Source organism: Schistocerca serialis, chromosome 2 (assembly GCF_023864345.2).
Source record: "Schistocerca serialis cubense isolate TAMUIC-IGC-003099 chromosome 2, iqSchSeri2.2, whole genome shotgun sequence".
In the NCBI taxonomy this organism is placed as follows: Eukaryota; Metazoa; Arthropoda; class Insecta; order Orthoptera; family Acrididae; genus Schistocerca; species Schistocerca serialis.
Window position 1 is genome coordinate 965,550,704 of NC_064639.1, and position 19,763 is coordinate 965,570,466.

Genomic DNA, 19,763 nt, shown 5'->3' on the forward strand with positions numbered 1-19,763 from the left:
TTTTACGCTGAAAAAAAAAATAGTTCCAATTTTCTCCACCAGGTGCAAATGTGGCATTGTGAATGCAAGAAAGACGTACAGAAATGATTCCATATGTAATGGATTCGGTCACAGAAGGTCAAAGGAATGAGAAAGGCACAATGTTGATTCTATTATTAACCACCACTTACAAAGTTTGCACAAAATGAGCACCGGAGACATCGACGAGATGCTGCATCCGTGAAACGACGTGATTAACAGTTGCTCGCCAAAGTTTCGGTGGAATCTAATCAACGTGTTCCTGTAGACTGACTTCAGATCAGTTGAAGATCTAAAGTGTCCCTGATAAACACAGCCTTTTAGATATTCCCAGAGACAAGAGTCATACGGATTCAGGTGAGGTCATCTTGCAGGCCATACATATGAAAAACCTCCGCAAGCAGTACGCTTGTGGAAAGTTGCATTAAGCAGATCTTTCACGGAATGAGCGACATGAGGTTTGCCTCATTTTGCGTGAGAACATTTGTTTCCCCTCAATTACGCTCTTACAAGTCAAGAATCACATGCTGTACAAGGAGGACAACGTGCAGACGTCACGATACACCTGACAGGCCTTCTGGGTTTATGATCTTCAAGGAAGAACGGACCGAGAATAAATGTGTCTGTGATTCCACACAATACACATTTACGGCGAGGGCTGGGGCTCTTCGTGCATAACATGCCATTTAATACGTTCGACAGTTCTGTGTTTTTACTCCACCTTATAGAGTAAAATGTGCCTAGTCACTCTGCCGAATATTTTCCGACCACATGTCATCAACTTCGACCCAAGCCAGGAACCGCAGAGTAAAATCAGAACATTGCTGTGGATACTGTGCTTTCAGCTGCTGCACTGTTCGGATCTTATAAGGGTGCCGGTGTAAAATAGACAGAGAAACTATCCGTACTGTTGCCCATGGGATGGATAACTGTGACACCGTACGACTACTAACACTCTCCGGGGCACATGTTTCATGCTGTTACAGCAACAGCAACCTGATCAGTAACTTCCACTGGGATAGGACGCCTCCTCTTCCAGGTGCCGGCCGGGGTGGCCCAGCGGTTCTAGGCACTACAGTCTGGAACGGCGTGACTGCTACGGTCGCAGGTTCGAATCCTGTCTCGAGCATGTATGTGTGTGACGTCCTTAGGTTAGTTAGGAAGTTCTAGGGGACTGAAGACCTCAGAAGTTAAGTCCCATAGTGCTCAGAGCCATATGAACCATTTTTCTTCCAGGCGCTACACAAAGGTCACTCGTGTTACCGAATGCCATTATAATCATCTTTAAACAATTCCAAGCGATCGGGCCTCTCCTCCCACCTTTCAGTCGGCAACACTCTCTCAATCCAGCACTGTAATTGCTGCCGTTCACATAAAACAGTTCACTAGGAGCGCATGGTCTCTCTTTTAGATAGCCACACTGTTCACTCAAGTTGTTGCTTGTGAAATGACAGCGCGGATGTCACAACAACCAGTTTACAGCGTCAGATTTGCACCTGGTGGCCAATACTGTAACTAATTGTTTTTCCAGTGAAACCGGTTCCGCATTAAAGCATTAGCGTATCTACCAGGATTCGTTGCCATACGATAATTAAAGCCCCCACAGGACCTCCTTGAGTAGCTGCACTTTGATCATAACCACCTTCTTTTTTAACATATTTACCATTTCACAGTGCCCCATAATACCAGAACACAAACTCATTTTAAAAATAATTATATACGTTACAACGCATTCACACTTCAGTCTTTTGTTCGGAAATCTACAAGAAATTGGCCATTGAGTTATTTCTTAGATGAAACTTTTGTAGAATTCACATTATTTTTCTTTTTATTTATTTATTACGTTCGGTTTCATGTCATAATATCATAAGATTGACATACTAGAATTTTGAGAAAATTCGGGTACGTAAGCCTGTTTTTAGGATGTCGAGTTACTTCATTGTGTTCATAAGCATACCAGATACTGTAAATTGTTCGTTAATTTAAGTCCAAAAATTATATGATTTGTGTGTACCACGATCCACGTTGTTGCGTGTCGCTTTGCTTCAAGAAACGGTTTCCATCCTAGTTTCATGGCATATCGTATGTCCATTCTATTGATCAGTCGAATCATCTCCCTAGCTGTATACCATATCGTGACAGATTTCGGGTGCTCAAAACGATATTAGATTGTGTCCTCCTAATTACAACTTCCACATGTGGCTGGCGGTTTTAACTGGATGGAGTAAAGCTTGGAGTTGGTCGCTGTTGTCCGGTTTGTCATTTTACACCAAATCGATCCGGCGCCTTCTGATATTATTTTCATCATTAAATTTTCCCAACTGTGATGCGACAGTCGCAGCTCCCATTTATTAGGAATTGGTATTCCTTCGACAGCTGTGGGCATGTTACGACCTTCCCTTGTTTTAGTACGTCTGTTGGTAAGTTGGCTGTATGGAGAGAACAATTTCTGAGAAAATAATTTGTGTGGGCCATTGACAATATTACCCGCTCTAGTTCTGATGTTGGACGAAATATTTGGAAGAGTACAGTAGTTAGGGAGTATCGTCCCTTTTCTATACACACTTAGTTCTGTTGGCGAGTAGTGCCGCGCGTTTTGCGTGCAAGTTCATTAGTCTCAGTCCACCTTCAAAAAATGGCTCTGAGCACTACGGAACTTAACATCTGAGGTCATCAGTCCCCTAGAACTTAGAACTACTTAAATCTAACTAACCTAAGGACTCCACACACATCCATGCCCGAGGCAGGATTCGAACCTGGGACCGTAGCGGTCACGCGGTTCCAGACGGTTGCGCCCAGAACCTCTCGGCCACTCCGGCCGGCGGCTAAACTGTATTTTAATAACAACTCCAGTAGAATTGTAAGGTTGGGCTGAACCGATGGGCATTCTCAGCAGTATAGCTAATTAATAAATTTCAAATAGCAGGATCAGCTTGCGTGAGGCACTACTCTAAAGTGCCTTTAGCGCGGCACCGCTTTTTGAGTACCTTTTGCCACGTGAATATAGATCTTGTGTCAACATGTGATCCTCCAAATGGCTAATGATTATCTTTCAAATGTGTTTCTTACGACGAAAATATGTTTTCGGGATTTAAATTTGACAGATTTAGCTGCAATGCTCCGAAAATATCACCAGTTTTGCTTCGGCCTTAACTATTTGAAAAAATGGCTCTGAGCACTATGGGACTCAACTGCTGAGGTCATTAGTCCCCTACAACTTAGAACTACTTAAACCTAACTAACCTAAGGACATCACAAACATCCATGCCCGAGGCAGGATTCGAACCTGCGACCGTAGCGGTCTTGCGGTTCCAGACTGCAGCGCCTTCAACCGCACGGCCACTTCGGCCGGCTTAACTATTTGAGCTTGGATTGAAAATGGCACGAAATCCTATCAAGTCTGCTATGTCCATTAGTATAAAACCCGGTAAAACGCGAGTAGAGACGAAACAGCGTGAAATATACATCAAAAACACGTCAGACTCTGTCTCAGCTGCGCGGAGTAGCGGTCTAAGGCACCTTGCCACGGTTCGCGCGGCTCCCCCCGTCGGAGGTTCGAGTCCTCCCTGGTGTATGTGTGTGTGTGTGTGTGTGTGTGTGTGTGTGTGTGTGTGTGTGTGTGTGTGTGTGTGTGTGCTGTCGCTAGTGTAAGTTAGTTTAAGTAGTGTGTATGCTTAGGGACCGATGACCTTAGCAGTTTGGTCCCATGGGGACTTACCACCAAAAAAACTTTGCCTCAAATGCTCTGCGCCTTCAGTATGTAACCGAAGGAAAAAAAATAGACTGACGTGAGACCTAGGACACAGAAAACAAACAACATGACAGGCATCTCAGAGGAGGCAGTGAAACAGATCCAAGCAGCAGTATAGATGATGATGACAACTTCCATGACTAAATAGCATTGTACGTAGATCGCGGCAAGTTATCGTGCCCTAGAGTCACAAAAAACCTGAATAGTAGGTATTGGCACATATCCTAGTGGCACCAAGACCCAGCTAAGGGTCCATGACGCGATGTCCTTCCGAGGTATCACACTTCCCCCCATCTCCCATTGGACTTTATTCGCGGGAACCTACAACTCGTCTTTAATCTTCCCTATCGTCTTTAAAATTCTTTCAGTTTGAACAAATAAGCACACTCTTATTTAACAGCCTCCATATCCGTTAATTAATTTAAATTTTTCTTTATAACTCATTACTATTCGATTATCGTCGGGATGTATGAAGTCAACTCCAGTCGATAAAATCTACCCGATTGTTGGAATAGCTCCGCCCACTATTATAAGGGCTGTTGCTGCTGATGTAGAGAGGGCTAAGCAAACTCATGATCCCAGACATCCACTGCATGACCATCAGGCTGTCGTCCATCGACTGAAGTCGAGAAAGCGCTTCATCCCCAGGACTCAACCATTAGAGGGAACACCAGAGTCTAAATGACTTGCCCTACCCTATTTGGAGATGGCTCGATCGTCTTAGGGTGGGCGTTCCTCTTTGCAAGACCAACATGCGTTAATGGGGCATTCTTCCAGCTGACGGAGATATATCCTGCGAGTGCAGAACAACACAAGACCCGGCCCACCTGCTAATTTGTCCCCAACTTGAACAACCCTGCACAACACAGAACCTGGTGGAGGGAAACAACAAGGCCATCGGAGTTGCCACCTTCTGGAAATGCAGACAGGACACGGAAATGAATGAATGACGATTTTTAGGGTCGGTAAGAACGGGATAGTTATAGGTTCATATTGTCTGTCTGTCCGTCCCTCCGTCTTTTAAGATACATCTTTTAAGATACATGTATATGTTTCATGTTTAAATTTACCTCACATACTGAGTGCTATGGTCCTTTGGTGACGCAAAAAATTAAGCCTCTAAGTCAAGGCAATCAAAAGATACGGCTATTTATGTCATATTTTGATGCTCGCAAACTTATTCATTAAAACTTATAAGATGCTTCCCATTGACGTAGGATAATGAAGTTTGGCAAGAAGCAAGGTTTTACAGTACGAGTAAAGGAGTAAAACCAAGAAGTTATTAATTTGAAATTACATCACATGGAAATTTTTTTGTCATTCGTTATCCGACTTCAAACTTGAAATTAAAAGATTATCGAAAGTCTTGGAATCCCTGGGACCCTTCTCTTGCCAGTATGAATATTGATAACAGACAAAAATCGTTGAGATTCTCTGTTCCCGGAATGAATGAAATGACTATACACATAATAGAGTTTGTGTTTGTACGGAAGTCTCAGTGCGCGAGTCCTACTCGCGCCTGCCCAAATTTTTATTGCTGATTACAATATTTCCTTGGAATAAGGAACAATTTGTGTTACTTTGTGAAAAATTATGAAATGTACGACCTCTTTTAAAGTAATAAACAACAAGCTTGGGGCCGATGTGGCCGAGCGGTTCTAGGCGCTTCATCTGGAACCGAGCGACCGCTACGGTCGCAGGTTCGAATCCTGCCTCGGGCATGGATGTGTGTGATGTCCTTAGGTTAGTTAGGTTTAAGTAGTTCTAAGCCCTAGGTGACTGATGACATCAGATGTTAAGTCCTATAGTGCTCAGAGCCATTTGAACCATTTGAACAAGTCTCTAAATATCCAGTAAATGAAATGGATCTTCCTTCCTCTCTTCCCTCCATCCCTCCTTCATTCCAGCCTTTACAATTGCTTCATTTCGGGAGTAAAATTGTCTAGAAGTTTCTTCACGTATCCAGGTTTTAGACCGTCTAGACAATCTCAGCACTCCGTAGCAAGTAGAGTGGCCTTTTAAGGGGGTGGCTAACACACTGTTCAAGGGAACTAGGGAACACGTCCGGTATGTTAAATCTGTTTTGATACAATTTTGATACAATTTTAAATAATTTTGCCATTTATTGGCTATGTTATGTCAGGTGACCCCTCGGAAGGAAGTGAGTACTGGTGTTCCAGATGGCAGTTATCATTTGTAGACGTTGTATTCAACTCCTCAAGTGCTACGTGACGTCTTAATGCAGGGCAAGTTGGAAGTGCCGTCTGTTTGATCCAAAAAGAATAGACTTTCGATAGTGTTGCTGCAGATTCCAATGCCTCTCCATGTGTTATCCAGAGTTTGTGGACACGCTACTGGGAGACTGGTTAGTACAAAACGCGAGTTGGACAAGGTCGCCGATGCGTTGCAGCCCCACTTGAAGACCGATATCTGCGCATCGACGTTGTCGCGTCGTACGAATGCCCCCAGAACACTACAACACGATCTCAGAAAGCCGAATTGAGCCGCTGTCTCCGATCAGACTGTAATTAACAGGTTACGAGAAGGTATTGTACGACCCAACACCGTGTTCCAGCGCCACGGTTGGCACGACGACATCTTGCAGCTCGCTTTCAGTTCTGCGGTTTCCATGTCAACCGGAAACCTGTTATTCACACACGGGTCCAGATATCTTCTAACGCAAGGTGATGGTCGTGTTCATGTGCGGAGACTTGTGATGAGCGGTACTTGCCAAATGTTGCCCAAAAAATCGACAGATTTCCAAGGTTGTGTGATGTTGTAGAAAGGGTTCAGGATTCAGGTTCGACAGCCATACGGGTCTTTTTGTTGCCCATGGTCACCTTATCGCCAGGCAGTATATCGAACGGATCTTTTTGGACCATGCGGTGGCTCTTGAATACAGTGGTAGCTTGGAATTTCTTCTAATGCGAGGGCCTATGTGGCAGTCGTGAGGAGGGATACCTTGCGAATCCTGGGTATTGAATTAATAGAATGGCCGGCGGTGAGTCGACCTAAACCCCACCGTAAATGTGTGGGACCTGCTTGACACACGTGTTCGTGGTCGTCCTGTCCCACCACAGATACTCCAAGAGTTCTCACTAAAAAATGGGATGCGTACCACAGGGTAACCTCCGTAGACATACACGGAGCATGCCACGTAGGTGTCAGGCAGTGATAAACTGTTGCCGAAGGCATAGACGTTACTGAAGCACTCACAGTCCAATGAAAAGCACCTAGGAGGTCGAAATGAATGACTGTTCCCACTTTGTTGTCGACACCTCTCGGACCTTTGAATTCTCTTTATGTAAATGATCTAGGCAGTAATGACGTTTTGTTCTACATCTACATTTATACTCCGCAAGCCACCCAACGGTGTGTGGCGGAGGGCACCTTACGTGCCACTGCCATTACCTCCCTTTCCGGTTCCAGTCGCGTATGGTTCGCGGGAAGAACGACTGCCGGAAAGCCTCCGTGCGCACTCGAATCTCTCTAATTTTACATTCGTGATCTCCTCGGGAGGTATAAGTAGGGGGAATCAATATATTCGATACCTCATCCAGAAACGCACCCTCTCGAAACCTGGACAGCAAGCTACACCGCGATGCAGAGCGCCTCTCTTGCAGAGTCTGCCACTTGAGTTTGCTAAACATCTCCGTAACGCTTTCACGCCTACCAAATAACCCTATGACAAAACGCGCCGCTCTTCTTTGGATTTTCTCTGTATCCTCCATCAACCCGACCTGGTACGGATCCCACACTGATGAGCAATACTCAAGTATAGGTCGAACGAGTGTTTTGTAAGCCACCTCCTTTGTTGATGGACTACATTTTCTAAGGACTCTCCCAATGAATCTCAACCTGGTTCAAAAATGGTTCAAATGGCTCTGAGCACTATGGGACTCAACTGCTGAGGTCATTAGTCCCCTAGAACTTAGAACTAGTTAAACCTAACTAACCTAAGGACATCACAAACCACCATGCCCGAGGCAGGATTCGAACCTGCGACCGTAGCGGTCTTGCGGTTCCAGACTGCAGCGCGTTTAACCGCACGGTCACTTCGGCCGGCTCTCAACCTGGTACCCGCCTTACCAACAATTAATTTTATATGATCATTCCACTTCAAATCGTTCCGCACGCATACTGCCAGATATTTTACAGAAGTAACTGCTACCAGTGTTTGTTCCGCTATCATATAATCATACAATAAAGGATCCTTCTTTCTATGTATTCGCAATACATTACATTTGTCTATGTTAAGGGTCAGTTCCCATTCCCTGCACCAAATGCCTATCCGCTGCAGATCTTCCTGCATTTCGCTACATTTTTCTAATGCTGCAGCTTCATGGTATACTAAAGCATCATCCGCAAAAAGCGATGTTGTGTGCTCAACTCGTGAAAGATGAAAGCGTTATTTGACAACATATCCAGTCCTCAATTATTGCTAAACGTAGTACGGCAGACACCCGAAATCATGTTGCCCTAATTCTTTTGAGCAGTGTATTTTGTTCCATTAGTTTACTGGAGTGTGCCGTAACGGGTAAACACTTTATGGAAAGAGATTAAATGGAATGTATCCACAAATCTTCGAGAACCTAGGGAGCTGGTATCACTCTGAGGTGAAGAAGAAAGGAAATTAGGGTTTAGCGTCCTGTCGACATTCAGGTCATTAGAGAAGGGGCACAAGCTTGTAATGATTCAAGGACGGGGAAGAAAATTGGCTGCCCTCTTTCAAAGTAATCATCCCGGCACTTGCCTGGTGCCATTTAGGGATATCAAGGAAAAATGTAAATATGGACGGTCGGACGCTTGTTTAAACCGTCGTCCTCTCTATCTGAAGGTGAAAAAATGGTTCAAATGGCTCTGAGCACTATGGGACTTAACATCTGACGTCATCGGTCCCCTAGAGCTGAGAACTACTTAACCGTAACTAACCTAAAGACATCACACACGTCCGTGGCTGAGGCAGGATTTGAACCTGCGACCGTAGCGGTCGCGCGGTTCCAGACTGAAGCGCCTGGAACCGCTCGGCATATCGGCCGGCTATCTGAAGGTGACAGTACGATATTGCACTGCATGCATATCCCAAAGAATAGGCACTGCTGCGAGTACAGCTGTTATGCAATATGTTCGTATACATATTCCTGTAGTGGGGAGACATTTTAATTGGAAGTCGCTTCCCAGGTTTCGGCGGATAAATACAATATTGGAGTAGAAATATGTCCGAAGGAACAGCCGCAACAGCGACTAAAGCTGTTATAAAATACATGAAACGTATTTGCAGGTGCGAATATGGACAAACCTTCAAAGAAAATTTGTTTATGACATATGAAAGTTTAGGTCTTGCCGTGAAGCGTGCTGGGATAGCTGAGTTGTTAAGGCGAACGCTCGCGACTGGAGTGAAATCCGGGTTCGAGTCCCGGTCCGGCACAAATTTTCATCGTCGTAATTCCATTAAACAGCTGAAGGTTGTCCATAACCGCTGCTACAAACAGATTCATGTGTCTCTAATGTGGGTCTCAGATGCAAAGGATGATGGAGTAAGTCGTTACTTTTTTTTTTCTTTCGCTTACACCAGTGTCCCTCAGCGATCGCAGGGTCGGCGTGGTTACAACGGATTTGGCAATTTTAGTTTTAGGGATGGCCGGATGCCTTTCCTGCCACCCCCACCCCCTCCCATACCCTCCAGTATGGAAGCAGTATACCCCAACTGTCTGCGTCGAGTGTAAATCGGGAAATAGTGCGGATGTGTTGCAAATGTCTGCGACGCGTGTAACTGAGGCGGAACGTGGGGACCAGCCCGGTATTCACCTAGCAGGATGTGGAAAACCGCCTAAAAACCACATCCAGGCCCGGCGGATTCGATCCGGGGCCGGCGCGCCTACACGAGTTCAGGAAGCAGCGCGTTAGCGCTCTCGGGTTCCCTGGCGGGTCTAGTAGAAAGTCGTTAAGACCCACATGAAATAAATAATAAGACATAACACGAAAGAGGAGGATGTCTGCTGTTGGGAGGTTACGTACCTGTGCGGCGAAGGCGGCGGCGGCCTTGGCGAGCGCGGCCAGCCCCTGGAAGACGGTGTCGTGCTGGTGCGGGCTGAGCGTGGAGGGCAGCCTGCGCAGCGGGCCCGCCCACAGCTCGCCGGCCGCCGACAGCTCGCACGAGAACTGCCTCTCGCCCTGCCACAGCTGCTCCGTCAGCCGCAGCCGCGCGTCGCCCTCTGCCGACACACAGGCACACACACGGTACTGGGGCTAGTACACGGTCCGTAATCACACTACTGGCCATTAAAATTGCTCCACCAAGAAGAAATGCAGATGATAAACGGGTATTCATTGGACAAATATATTATACTGGAACTGACATGTGATTACATTTTTACGCAATTTGGGTGCATAGATCCTAATAAATCAGTACCCAGAACAACCACCTCTGGCTGTAATAACGGCCTTGATACGCCTGGGCACTGAGTCAAACAGAGCTTGGATGTCGTGTACAGGTACAGCTGCCCATGCAGCTTCAACACGATACCACAGTTCATCAAGAGTAGTGACGCGAACTGTGACGACCCAGTTGCTCGGCCACCATTGACCAGACGATTTCAGTTGGTGAGAGATGCGGAGAATGTGCTGGCCAGGGCAGCAGTCGAACATTTTCTGTATCCAGAAAGGCCCGTACAGGACCTGCAACATGCGGTCGTGCATTATCCTGCTGAAATGCAGGGTTTCGCAGGGATCGAATGAAGGGTAGAGCCACGGGTCGTAACACATCTGAAATGTAACGTCCACTGTTCAGAGTGCCGTCAATGCGAACAAGACATGACCGAGACGTGTAACCAATGGCACCCCGTACGATCACGCCGGGTGATACGCCAGTATGGCGATGACGAATACACGCTTCCAATGTGCGTTCACCGCGATGTCACCAAATACGGATGCGACCATCATGATGCTGTAAACAGAACCTGGATTCATCCGAAAATATGACGTTTTGCCATTCGTGCACCCAGGTTCGTCGTTGAGTACATCCTGTCTGTGATACAGCGTCAAGGGTAACCGCAGCCATTGTCTCCGAGCTGATAGTCCATGCTGCTACAAACGTCAAATGGTTCAAATGGCTCTGAGCACTATGGGACTTAACATCTTAGGTCATCAGTCCCCTAGAACTTAGAACTACTTAAGCCTAACTAACTTAAGAACAACACACAACACCCAGCCATCACGAGGCAGAGAAAATCCCTGACCCCGCCGGGAATCGAACCCGGGAACCCGGGCGTGGAAAACGAGAACGCTACCGCACGACCACGAGATGCGGACCTACAAACGTCGTCGAACTGTTCGTGCATATGGTTGTTGCCTTGCAAACGTCCCCATATGTTGACTCAGGGATCGAGACGTGGCTGCACGAACCGTTACAGCCATGCGGATAAGATACCTGTCATCTCAACTGCTAGTGATACGAGGCCGTTGGGGTCCAGCACGGCGTTCCGTATTACCGTCCTGAACCCACCGATTCCATATTCTGCCAACAGTCATTGGATCTCGACCAACGCGAGCAACAATGTCGCGATACGATAAACCGCAATCGCGATAGGCTACAATCCGACCTTTATCAAAGTCGGAAACGTGATGGTACGCATTTCTCCTCCTTACACGAGGCATCACAACAACGTTTCACCGGGCAACGCTGGTCAACTGCTGTTTATGTATGAGAAATCGATTGGATACTTTCCCCATGTCAGCACGTTGTAGGTGTCGCCACCGGCACCAACCATGTGTGAATGCTCTGAAAAGCTAATCATTTGCATTTCACAGCATCTTCTTCCTGTCGGTTAAATTTCGCGTCTGTAGCACGTCACCTTCGTGGTGTAGCAATTTTAATGGCCAGTAGTGTACAAATAAAGATACAGGGAAAATACTTTTATTTGTAAACAACAAATATTATGCCATTTTACATTAGGTTGTTTTTAAAATAATGTGCAGTAAATGGCGTCCTCCATTGTTGACACACTGACGAAGCCATTCTCAGAAGTTGTCCACAATTCTTCGCGCCATTTCCGAGGGAATGACAGCCATTTTCCGGGTGATTGCTTTGTTAAGTGCTTGCAGAGTGTGAGGTGAGGTTCGTACACTTCAGCTTCAACTGTCCCCGAAGAAAAAATATTACAACCTGATAAATCGGGTGACTTTGGGGGTTAAGCGATGTCTCCTTGCGAAAAACAAGATTGCTAGGAAACAACTGTCTCAAAATTTCTAGAGCTGCATTTGAATATCTCTGTGCAGTATTCATCCTACACTCCTACCAGATAATCCCAGGGCAGACGCGTGTTCCAAGTCCTGAACGCTTTGGAGATTCCTGCACGGACGCTCTCACATGCGCCACATTTTCCAGCGTTGTTACAGTCCGCGATCGGTCAGCAGATTCTCTTCTTCAGTGCAAAACCTGGTGCTACAAAGTTTGATACTCAAACAGTTTTTTTTCTATCAGGAATAGAATCATGCTCGTCAGGCTCAAAAGGAATGCGTAATGCTCGGTAAATATTAATCATAGAACCACCATTACGAATATACTTAAGAAAGGCAAGTCTTCCGGTCCAAATGGTATACCAATCAGGTTCCTTTCAGAGTATGCAGACACATTAGCGCCTTTCTTAGCAATCATATACAACCGCTCACTTGACGAAAGGTCTGTTCCTAAAGACTGGAAAGTAGCACAGGTCACACCAATATTCAAGAAAGGAAATAGGAGAAACCCATTGAATTACAGACCAATGACCTCAATTTGCAGTAGGATTTTGGAGCATATACTGTACTCGAACATTAAGACTCACCTTGAAGAAAATGACTTATTGTTACATAACCAACATAGTTTCAGAAAATATCGTTCTTGTGCAACACAGCTAGCTCTTTATTCCCATGAAGTAATGAGTGCAGTCGACAAGCGATCTCAGATCGATTCCATACTGCTAGATTTCCAGAAGGCTTTTGATACCGTTCCTCACAAGCGACTATTAATCAATTTGCGTGCATATGGAATATAGTCTCAGTTGTGTGACTGGATTCGTGATTTCCCCTCAGAGAGGTCACAGTTCATAGTGATAGGCGGCAATTCATCGAGTAGAACAGAAGTGATATCCGGATTTCCGCAAGGTAGTGTCATAGGCCCTCTGCTGTTCCCGATTTACATAGATGATCTAGGTGATAATCTGAGCAGCCCCCTTAGATTGTTTGCAGATGACGCTGTAATTTACCGTGTAGTAAAATCATCAGACGATCAATTCCAATAACAAAATGATCTAGAGAGAATTTCTGTATGGTGCGAAAAGTGGCTATTGGCACTAAACAAAGGAAAGTACGATGTCATCCACATGGGTATTAAAAGAAATGCGATAAATTTTGGGTATACGATAAATCGCACATATCTAAGGGCTGTCAATTCGACTAAATACCTAGGAATTACAAATACGAGCAACTTAAATTGCGAAGACCACATAGACAATATTGTGGGGAAGGCGAAACAAACACTGCGCTTTGTTGGCGGAACACTTAGAATATGCGACAAACCCACTAAAGAGACAGCCTATATTGCACTTGTCCGTCCTCTACTGGAATATTACTGTACGGTTTGGGATCCTGACCAAGTAGGATTGACGGAGGACATCGAAAAAGTGCAAAGAAGGGCAGCTCGTTTCGTGTTCTCGTGCAATAGGGGTGAGAGTGTCACTGATATGATACACGAGTTGGGGTGGCAGTCACTAAAACAAAGGCGATTTTCTTTGCGGTGCCATCTATTTACGAAATTTCAATCAGCAACTTTATCTTCCGAATGCGAAAATATTTTGTTGACACCCACCTACGTAGGGAAAATGGTTCAAATGGCTCTGAGCACTATGGGACTCAACTGCTGTGGTCATAAGTCCCCTAGAACTTAGAACTACTTAAACCTAACTAACCTAAGGACAGCACACAACACCCAGCCATCACGAGGCAGAGAAAATCCCTGACCCCGCCGGGAATCGAACCCGGGAACCCGGGCGTGGGAAGCGAGGACGCTACCGCACGACCACGAGATGCGGGCCTACGTAGGGAGAATTGATCATAATAATAAAATAAGAGAAATCAGAGCTCTAACGGAAACATGTAGGTGTTCCTTTTTCTCATGCGCCATTCGAGAGTGGAATGGTGGAGTAGTAGTATGAAAATGGTTCGATGAACCCTCCGCCAGGCACTTAAGTGTGAATTACAGAGTAACGATGTAGATGTGTACTCCTCCACGACAAAGAAATGATTCTCACCTAGACGGGCCATTGCACCTATTGAAAATGGCAGGTATACCGCTGTCGAATGATACCTTCTCCGCATCAGTATTCCCCACCACAGCACATGAAGTGGCCTTTCCAAATACGGGAGGTCTCATTGCCGGATCCCGTATTCAAGCACCACATGATCTCGCCATTTATCTACCTGTATTCTGACAACAATTATAAACTTATACGCAACTAAACCGGACACCTGCACAGTAGAAAGGCCTAGAGACTTCTCAGCGGCCGATGACGCTGCACGCCTCCCCTCGCACCAGAGTATCTTTGTATTTACAGGAGCGACATCGAGTACGCCTGTTGCGTGCTCAGGGTCGCAATAGACATATTTTGTACACAGCAGGGAGTGCAGTTTACAGACGCCATACGTGTTAGGAAATTAACTCTTTAAGTGACATCACTAAACGTCTTGAATTACCATATGTAATTGTTTTTCGCCTGTTTCGTTGGTTTGTACACTCAAGGGCCAAAGAAACTGGTATAGGCATGCGTATTGAAATACAGACGTATGTAAACAGGCAGAATATGGCGCTGCGGTCGGCAACACCTGTATAAGACAAGTGTCTAGGGCAGTTGTTAGATCGGTTACTACTGCTACAATGGCAGGCTATCAAGATTTAAGTGGGTTTGAACATGATGTTACGGCGCAGAAGCGATGTGACACAGCATCTCCGAGGTAACGATGAAGTGGGGATTTTCCCATACGACCATTTCAGGAGTATACTGTGACTATCAGCAATTTGGTAAAACATCAAATGTAATGCATCGCCGCAGCCGGAAAAAGATTCTGCAAGAACGGGACCAACAACGACTGAACAGAATCGTTTAATGTCACAGAAATGCAACCCTTCCGCAAGGTTCTGCAGATTTCAGTGCTGAGCCATCGACAAGTGTCAGCGCGCAAGCCATTCAACGAAACATCAATGATATGGGTTTTCGGAGCCGAAAGCCCAGTCGTGTACCCTTGATGACTGCAAGACACAAAGCTTTACGCCTCGCCTGGGCCCGTCAACACCGACATAGGACTGTTGATGATTGGGAACATGTTGCTTGTCGGACGAGTCTCGTTTCGAATTCTATCGAGTTGATGCACGTCTACGGGTATGGAGACAATCTCATGAATCCAAGGACCTTGCATGTCAGAAGGGGACTGTTCAAGCTGGTGTAGACTCTGTAATGGCGTGAGGCGTGTGCAGTTGGAGTGATATGGACTCCTGCTACGTCTAGATACGAGTCTGACAGGTGACACGTATGTAAGCATCCTGTCTGATCACCTGCATTCATTCATGTTCATTGTGCATTTCGATGTAGTTGGGCAACTCCGCCAGGACAATGCGACGTCCCACAAGTCCAGAATTTCTCCAGGCACACTCTTCTTGGTTTAAACACTTCCGCTGGCCACCAAACTCCCCAGGCATGAACGTTATTGAGCATATCTAGGATGCCGTGCAAAGTGCTGTTCAGAAGAGTTCTCCACCCGCTGGTACTTGGCTCAAATGGCTCTGAGCACTATGGGACTCAACAATTGTGGTCAGTAGTCCCCTAGAACTTAGAACTACTTAAACCTAACTAACCTAAGGACATCACACACACCCATTCCCGAGGCAGGATTCGAACCTGCGACCGTAGCAGCAGCGCGGCTCCGGACTGGAGCGCCTAGAACCGCACGGCCACCGCGGCCAGATTTTTGTACTGCCCTGCAGGATTCATGGTGTCAATTCCCTCCAGGACTACTTCAGACATAAGTCGAGTCCCTGCCAAGTCGTGTTGCGGCATTTCTGTGTGCTCGCGGGGCCCTACATGATATTAGGCTGCAGTAGCAGTTTTTATGACACTTCAGGATGTATCTACCACCCGATATCTCATGGTAAATAAAAATAGGTAACAAAATGGACAAGTTTATTGATTGCTATCCCCAACAATTACATACTGACATGTGCAGTGTATTCCATTTATGTAAGTACAGCACGTGCGTGGGGTTGTGTTTGCCGGCGATACGCAGGTCGGTCGAATGTGGCGCGCGTCTCCCTGGTTAATGCCGCCTACGGATCTCTTCGCCCGGTGTCCTTCAACCAGTGAAACAAACACACGAGTGTAACAACGAAGTCTGCGGACGCAACAATGACAAGACCGAATTATTCAATTTCCACAACGAGGGTTGATTTACAGTTAAAATGTGTGTACGAAATCCACACTTATTGTCCGGAGATTGTTTGAATAGAAGTTTCCAGGTGTTCGAATTCAGAGTCGTGAATAAATTTCCTAAAACGGGAAATGTTCATGACAAGAAAAGTAAAGGACGACGTACAGTGCTCACACACGTTACACTCGATGATATTACTCTCCGCCTGCAAAACTGCCCTAAAAGGTCTCTCAAGTGTCTTTCACAGCAAACGCAAATTTCTTGCACCTCTGTAGAAAGGGCTGCTAAATTACCTGGACTAAGGCCCTAAAAAGAACTCTTAAATCTGGCCATCCTGAGCACATGGCTAGGTTTTGTAATTAGGTTTTGAAAGAAGTGCGTTACGGTCAAGTGGATCCTTACCTCATTATGATTTCAGACGAGGCTTGGTTCCATTTACACGGATACGTTTATTCCCAAAACTGTCGACATTGGAGCGCCGATAGACCTATTCTTCTCCATGAGGAACCCATTCACCGTTAGAAAACAGGAGTGTAGTATGCAGCTAGTGATGACAGAATAATAGTCAATTAACAGTGAGAGATGTGTGCAAAACATTTTGGAGCCGTGTTTTAATGAACTGGGCGAAAGAGAACGAAGCTTCGCGGTATTTTCAATGGGATTTCGCAAGGGCTTATACGGCCAATGTTTCATTGCACAAAACTCACGGTATGTTCCATGACAGTAATTAGCAATAACATCTGGCCTGCTCGATGCCCCGATTTAACGCTGTGCTATTTATATTTATAGGAACCACTGAAGCATAAAGTATTCTCAACAAATCTGCACACGTTACAGGAACTCAATATTCGTGAGTCAGTTGATTCAATTTCTCAAAGAGAATTACGTCATGTGAAGAACACTTTCTTGAGTAGACGTCAGAAATGCGTGGAAAACAGTGGCAGGCAGTTCCGGCATCTCCTTCAGGAACAAGTGTAGGTACGGAATTAATTTGCATACGTTTTAAATTTAGTACTGCGGTAGTAAATGGGCAACAGGCATCTGATTTGCCAAGGAAAGGAGCGCTCGCTGCCTGCCATCTATTGCGAAGTACAAGCGGTCATCAGATAAATGGAACACCCTGAATTTCATTGTTACGACGTAAAAAACTTTTTGTGACCTTAAGAATTAAGCATTACATCACAGTGCATGTAGAAGGAATGTTTATGGAAATTTTGTGTTTCAGTATGGGAAATACAAAGTTACTCAAGATCAACCGAAGATACTAACAAATAATTCGATTCAAGACACTGACGATCCGTGCTAGGGAATGAAATTTAATGACATTCAGAATGAAAGTTTCGCGTAGTGACATGCCCATGGCAAATTTTGCAGAGCAGCAACAAACAGAGACACTTACTTTTACTCTGGGACACCTCGGTGCTGCTCCTGATGGGGGAAGTCGCTCAAGACTCGTGGTATGAGCGTAAGCAATGATAATCAGACAGAAACAGAGAGTGTCATGTAGTTTAGAGGCAGCCACATCGTCACAGCAGCAAAGCCACGATGTAGTCTACAGCACCATAGTGTAAGTCCACCTGCTAACACTCCATTTGTCTCAAAATAACATCATCCCCTAGGATCTGACCAAGACAGCATTAATACAATGGTCATCCTATTGCTTTCCGTTTAATCTCAATATGTCGTGGTAAGATGTTTGTGGTAATGTTTCAGGAATTTTAGAGTAAATAACATCAGTTTAGCCATGGTCCAATCAGATAAATTTTGTGGGAAGAAAGGCTATTGTATTAAAATTTCTACCGCAGGAACTGCTGTGCCAGAATGTTCAGTTTTGGTACCCGAATTTGCTGCACTAAATGCTTAAAATCATCTTTTGGATCTTTTTTAGCTCCTCTTACTTTCCATTCTCGCTAAGAAAAAATGGAGAGAGATGCAGCCATATGCAAGATACTGCATGTTGGTTTGTCTTACTCAAAAATCACTTTGAGTGCTAGATGCAGCAGGTTTTTTATCTGTTTTCTATCTGAAAATTATCATCACACATCTACATCCACACTACTACTCTGCAATTCACAATTAAGTGCCTACCTGACAGTTCATCGAATCGCCTTCAAGCTACTGCTCTACCGTTCTATTCACTAACGGCGCAAGGCAAAAACAAACACTCAAATCTTCCTATGCGAGCTCTTATTTCTCTTATTTTATTATGATGATCATTTCTGCCTAGGTAGTTGGGCGCCAACAAAATATTTTCAGACACTGAGGAGAAAGTTGACGATTTAAATTTCGTGAGGAAATCGTATGACTAGATCAGGAATAGCACTTATGATGTATTAACTTTTCGTATTATATGTAGATCAACGTATCTGAACAAGTCAGTTAAGCTTTCCTGTTTTTTATTTCGCACATAGGCTTCATTTCTTCCATGTCCAATAAATGTTGTGTGTTTTGACCATCTTTGGATTGGTGATTTGATGTAGACCCAAAGGACAACCCACACTGTGTATTTTCTGACTAAGTTGAATTGATTCAGTACCTTATAAGCCAAAATCTGTCAGCTCCACGCAAGATTTTGAAGTTGAAACATAAATTTGCTCCAAAGATGCTTTCTATGCATGGCGGAGAGCCAGTTGCGCTCTCTCTCTCTCTCTCTCTCTCTCTCTCTCTCTCTCTCTCTCTCTCTCTCCTTGGAATGTGATGTTCATTCTGCCCGTATTTATTTCGACATCCTTGTTTGCTGGTACTGTTTGTACTAGCGCGTCAATCTGCGCTTATATGTGCGTCTAATATCTCAGGTCTGTAAAAGAATACTCTCGTTTTAACTTCTCTGAGTAATAGATGCGTAATTTAATAAAGACATAAATATCTGTGGGCAAGTGCTGCATCATTCCTTGTTTCAGTATTTCTAAATTGGAAAAGTAATTATCGTTCTATTAAATGAGACTCCTTTTTTTTCAGCGGTTCTGGAGACCTAACAAAAACAAGAATAAAGTGACATAACGTTCGTTGTCATTTGTAGAGAGACACTTCGCAAAAGGATACGACCAGAGTACTAAAAACGATGACCGAGACTTTCGACACAGAGCAGATTCATTTGATTTTCCATATAACGGTATATAAAGGGACTTATTGGCACCTTCACCAACATGGAAGTGTGTATTTTGAGCTGGTATGATGATCAGGCTCTCTGCAGCTAGCCGGCCGAAGCGGCCGTGCGGTTAAAGGCGCTGCAGTCTGGAACTGCAAGACCGCTACGGTCGCAGGTTCGAATCCTGCCTCGGGCATGGATGTTTGTGATGTCCTTAGGTTAGTTAGGTTTAACTAGTTCTAAGTTCTAGGGGACTAATGACCTCAGCAGTTGAGTCCCATAGTGCTCAGAGCCATTTGAACCATTCTCTGCAGCTGAGTTAAACTCGCGATCTGACGAGCTGCTAGCAAGCCACCCCACTCTAGACGGCGATGTTGTCTCGAAGCAGTCTGCGTGAGAGCGAGTCTGAAGTCTAGACATTAATTTTAGGCCAATCACAGAAATTGCATA

At 45.1% G+C, this 19,763-nt stretch overlaps 1 protein-coding gene across 1 annotated transcript in view; it reads right to left on the reverse strand.

Moving 5' to 3' along the window:
- The window catches only part of LOC126456552 (uncharacterized), a 482,692-nt gene that overhangs the window by 107,928 nt on the left and 355,001 nt on the right, over positions 1-19,763 (reverse strand). Inside the window, exon 3 of the mRNA XM_050092299.1 lies at positions 9,788-9,984. Within this exon, the coding sequence (XP_049948256.1) occupies positions 9,788-9,984 (197 nt within the window). The remainder of the gene's footprint in view (positions 1-9,787; positions 9,985-19,763) is intronic.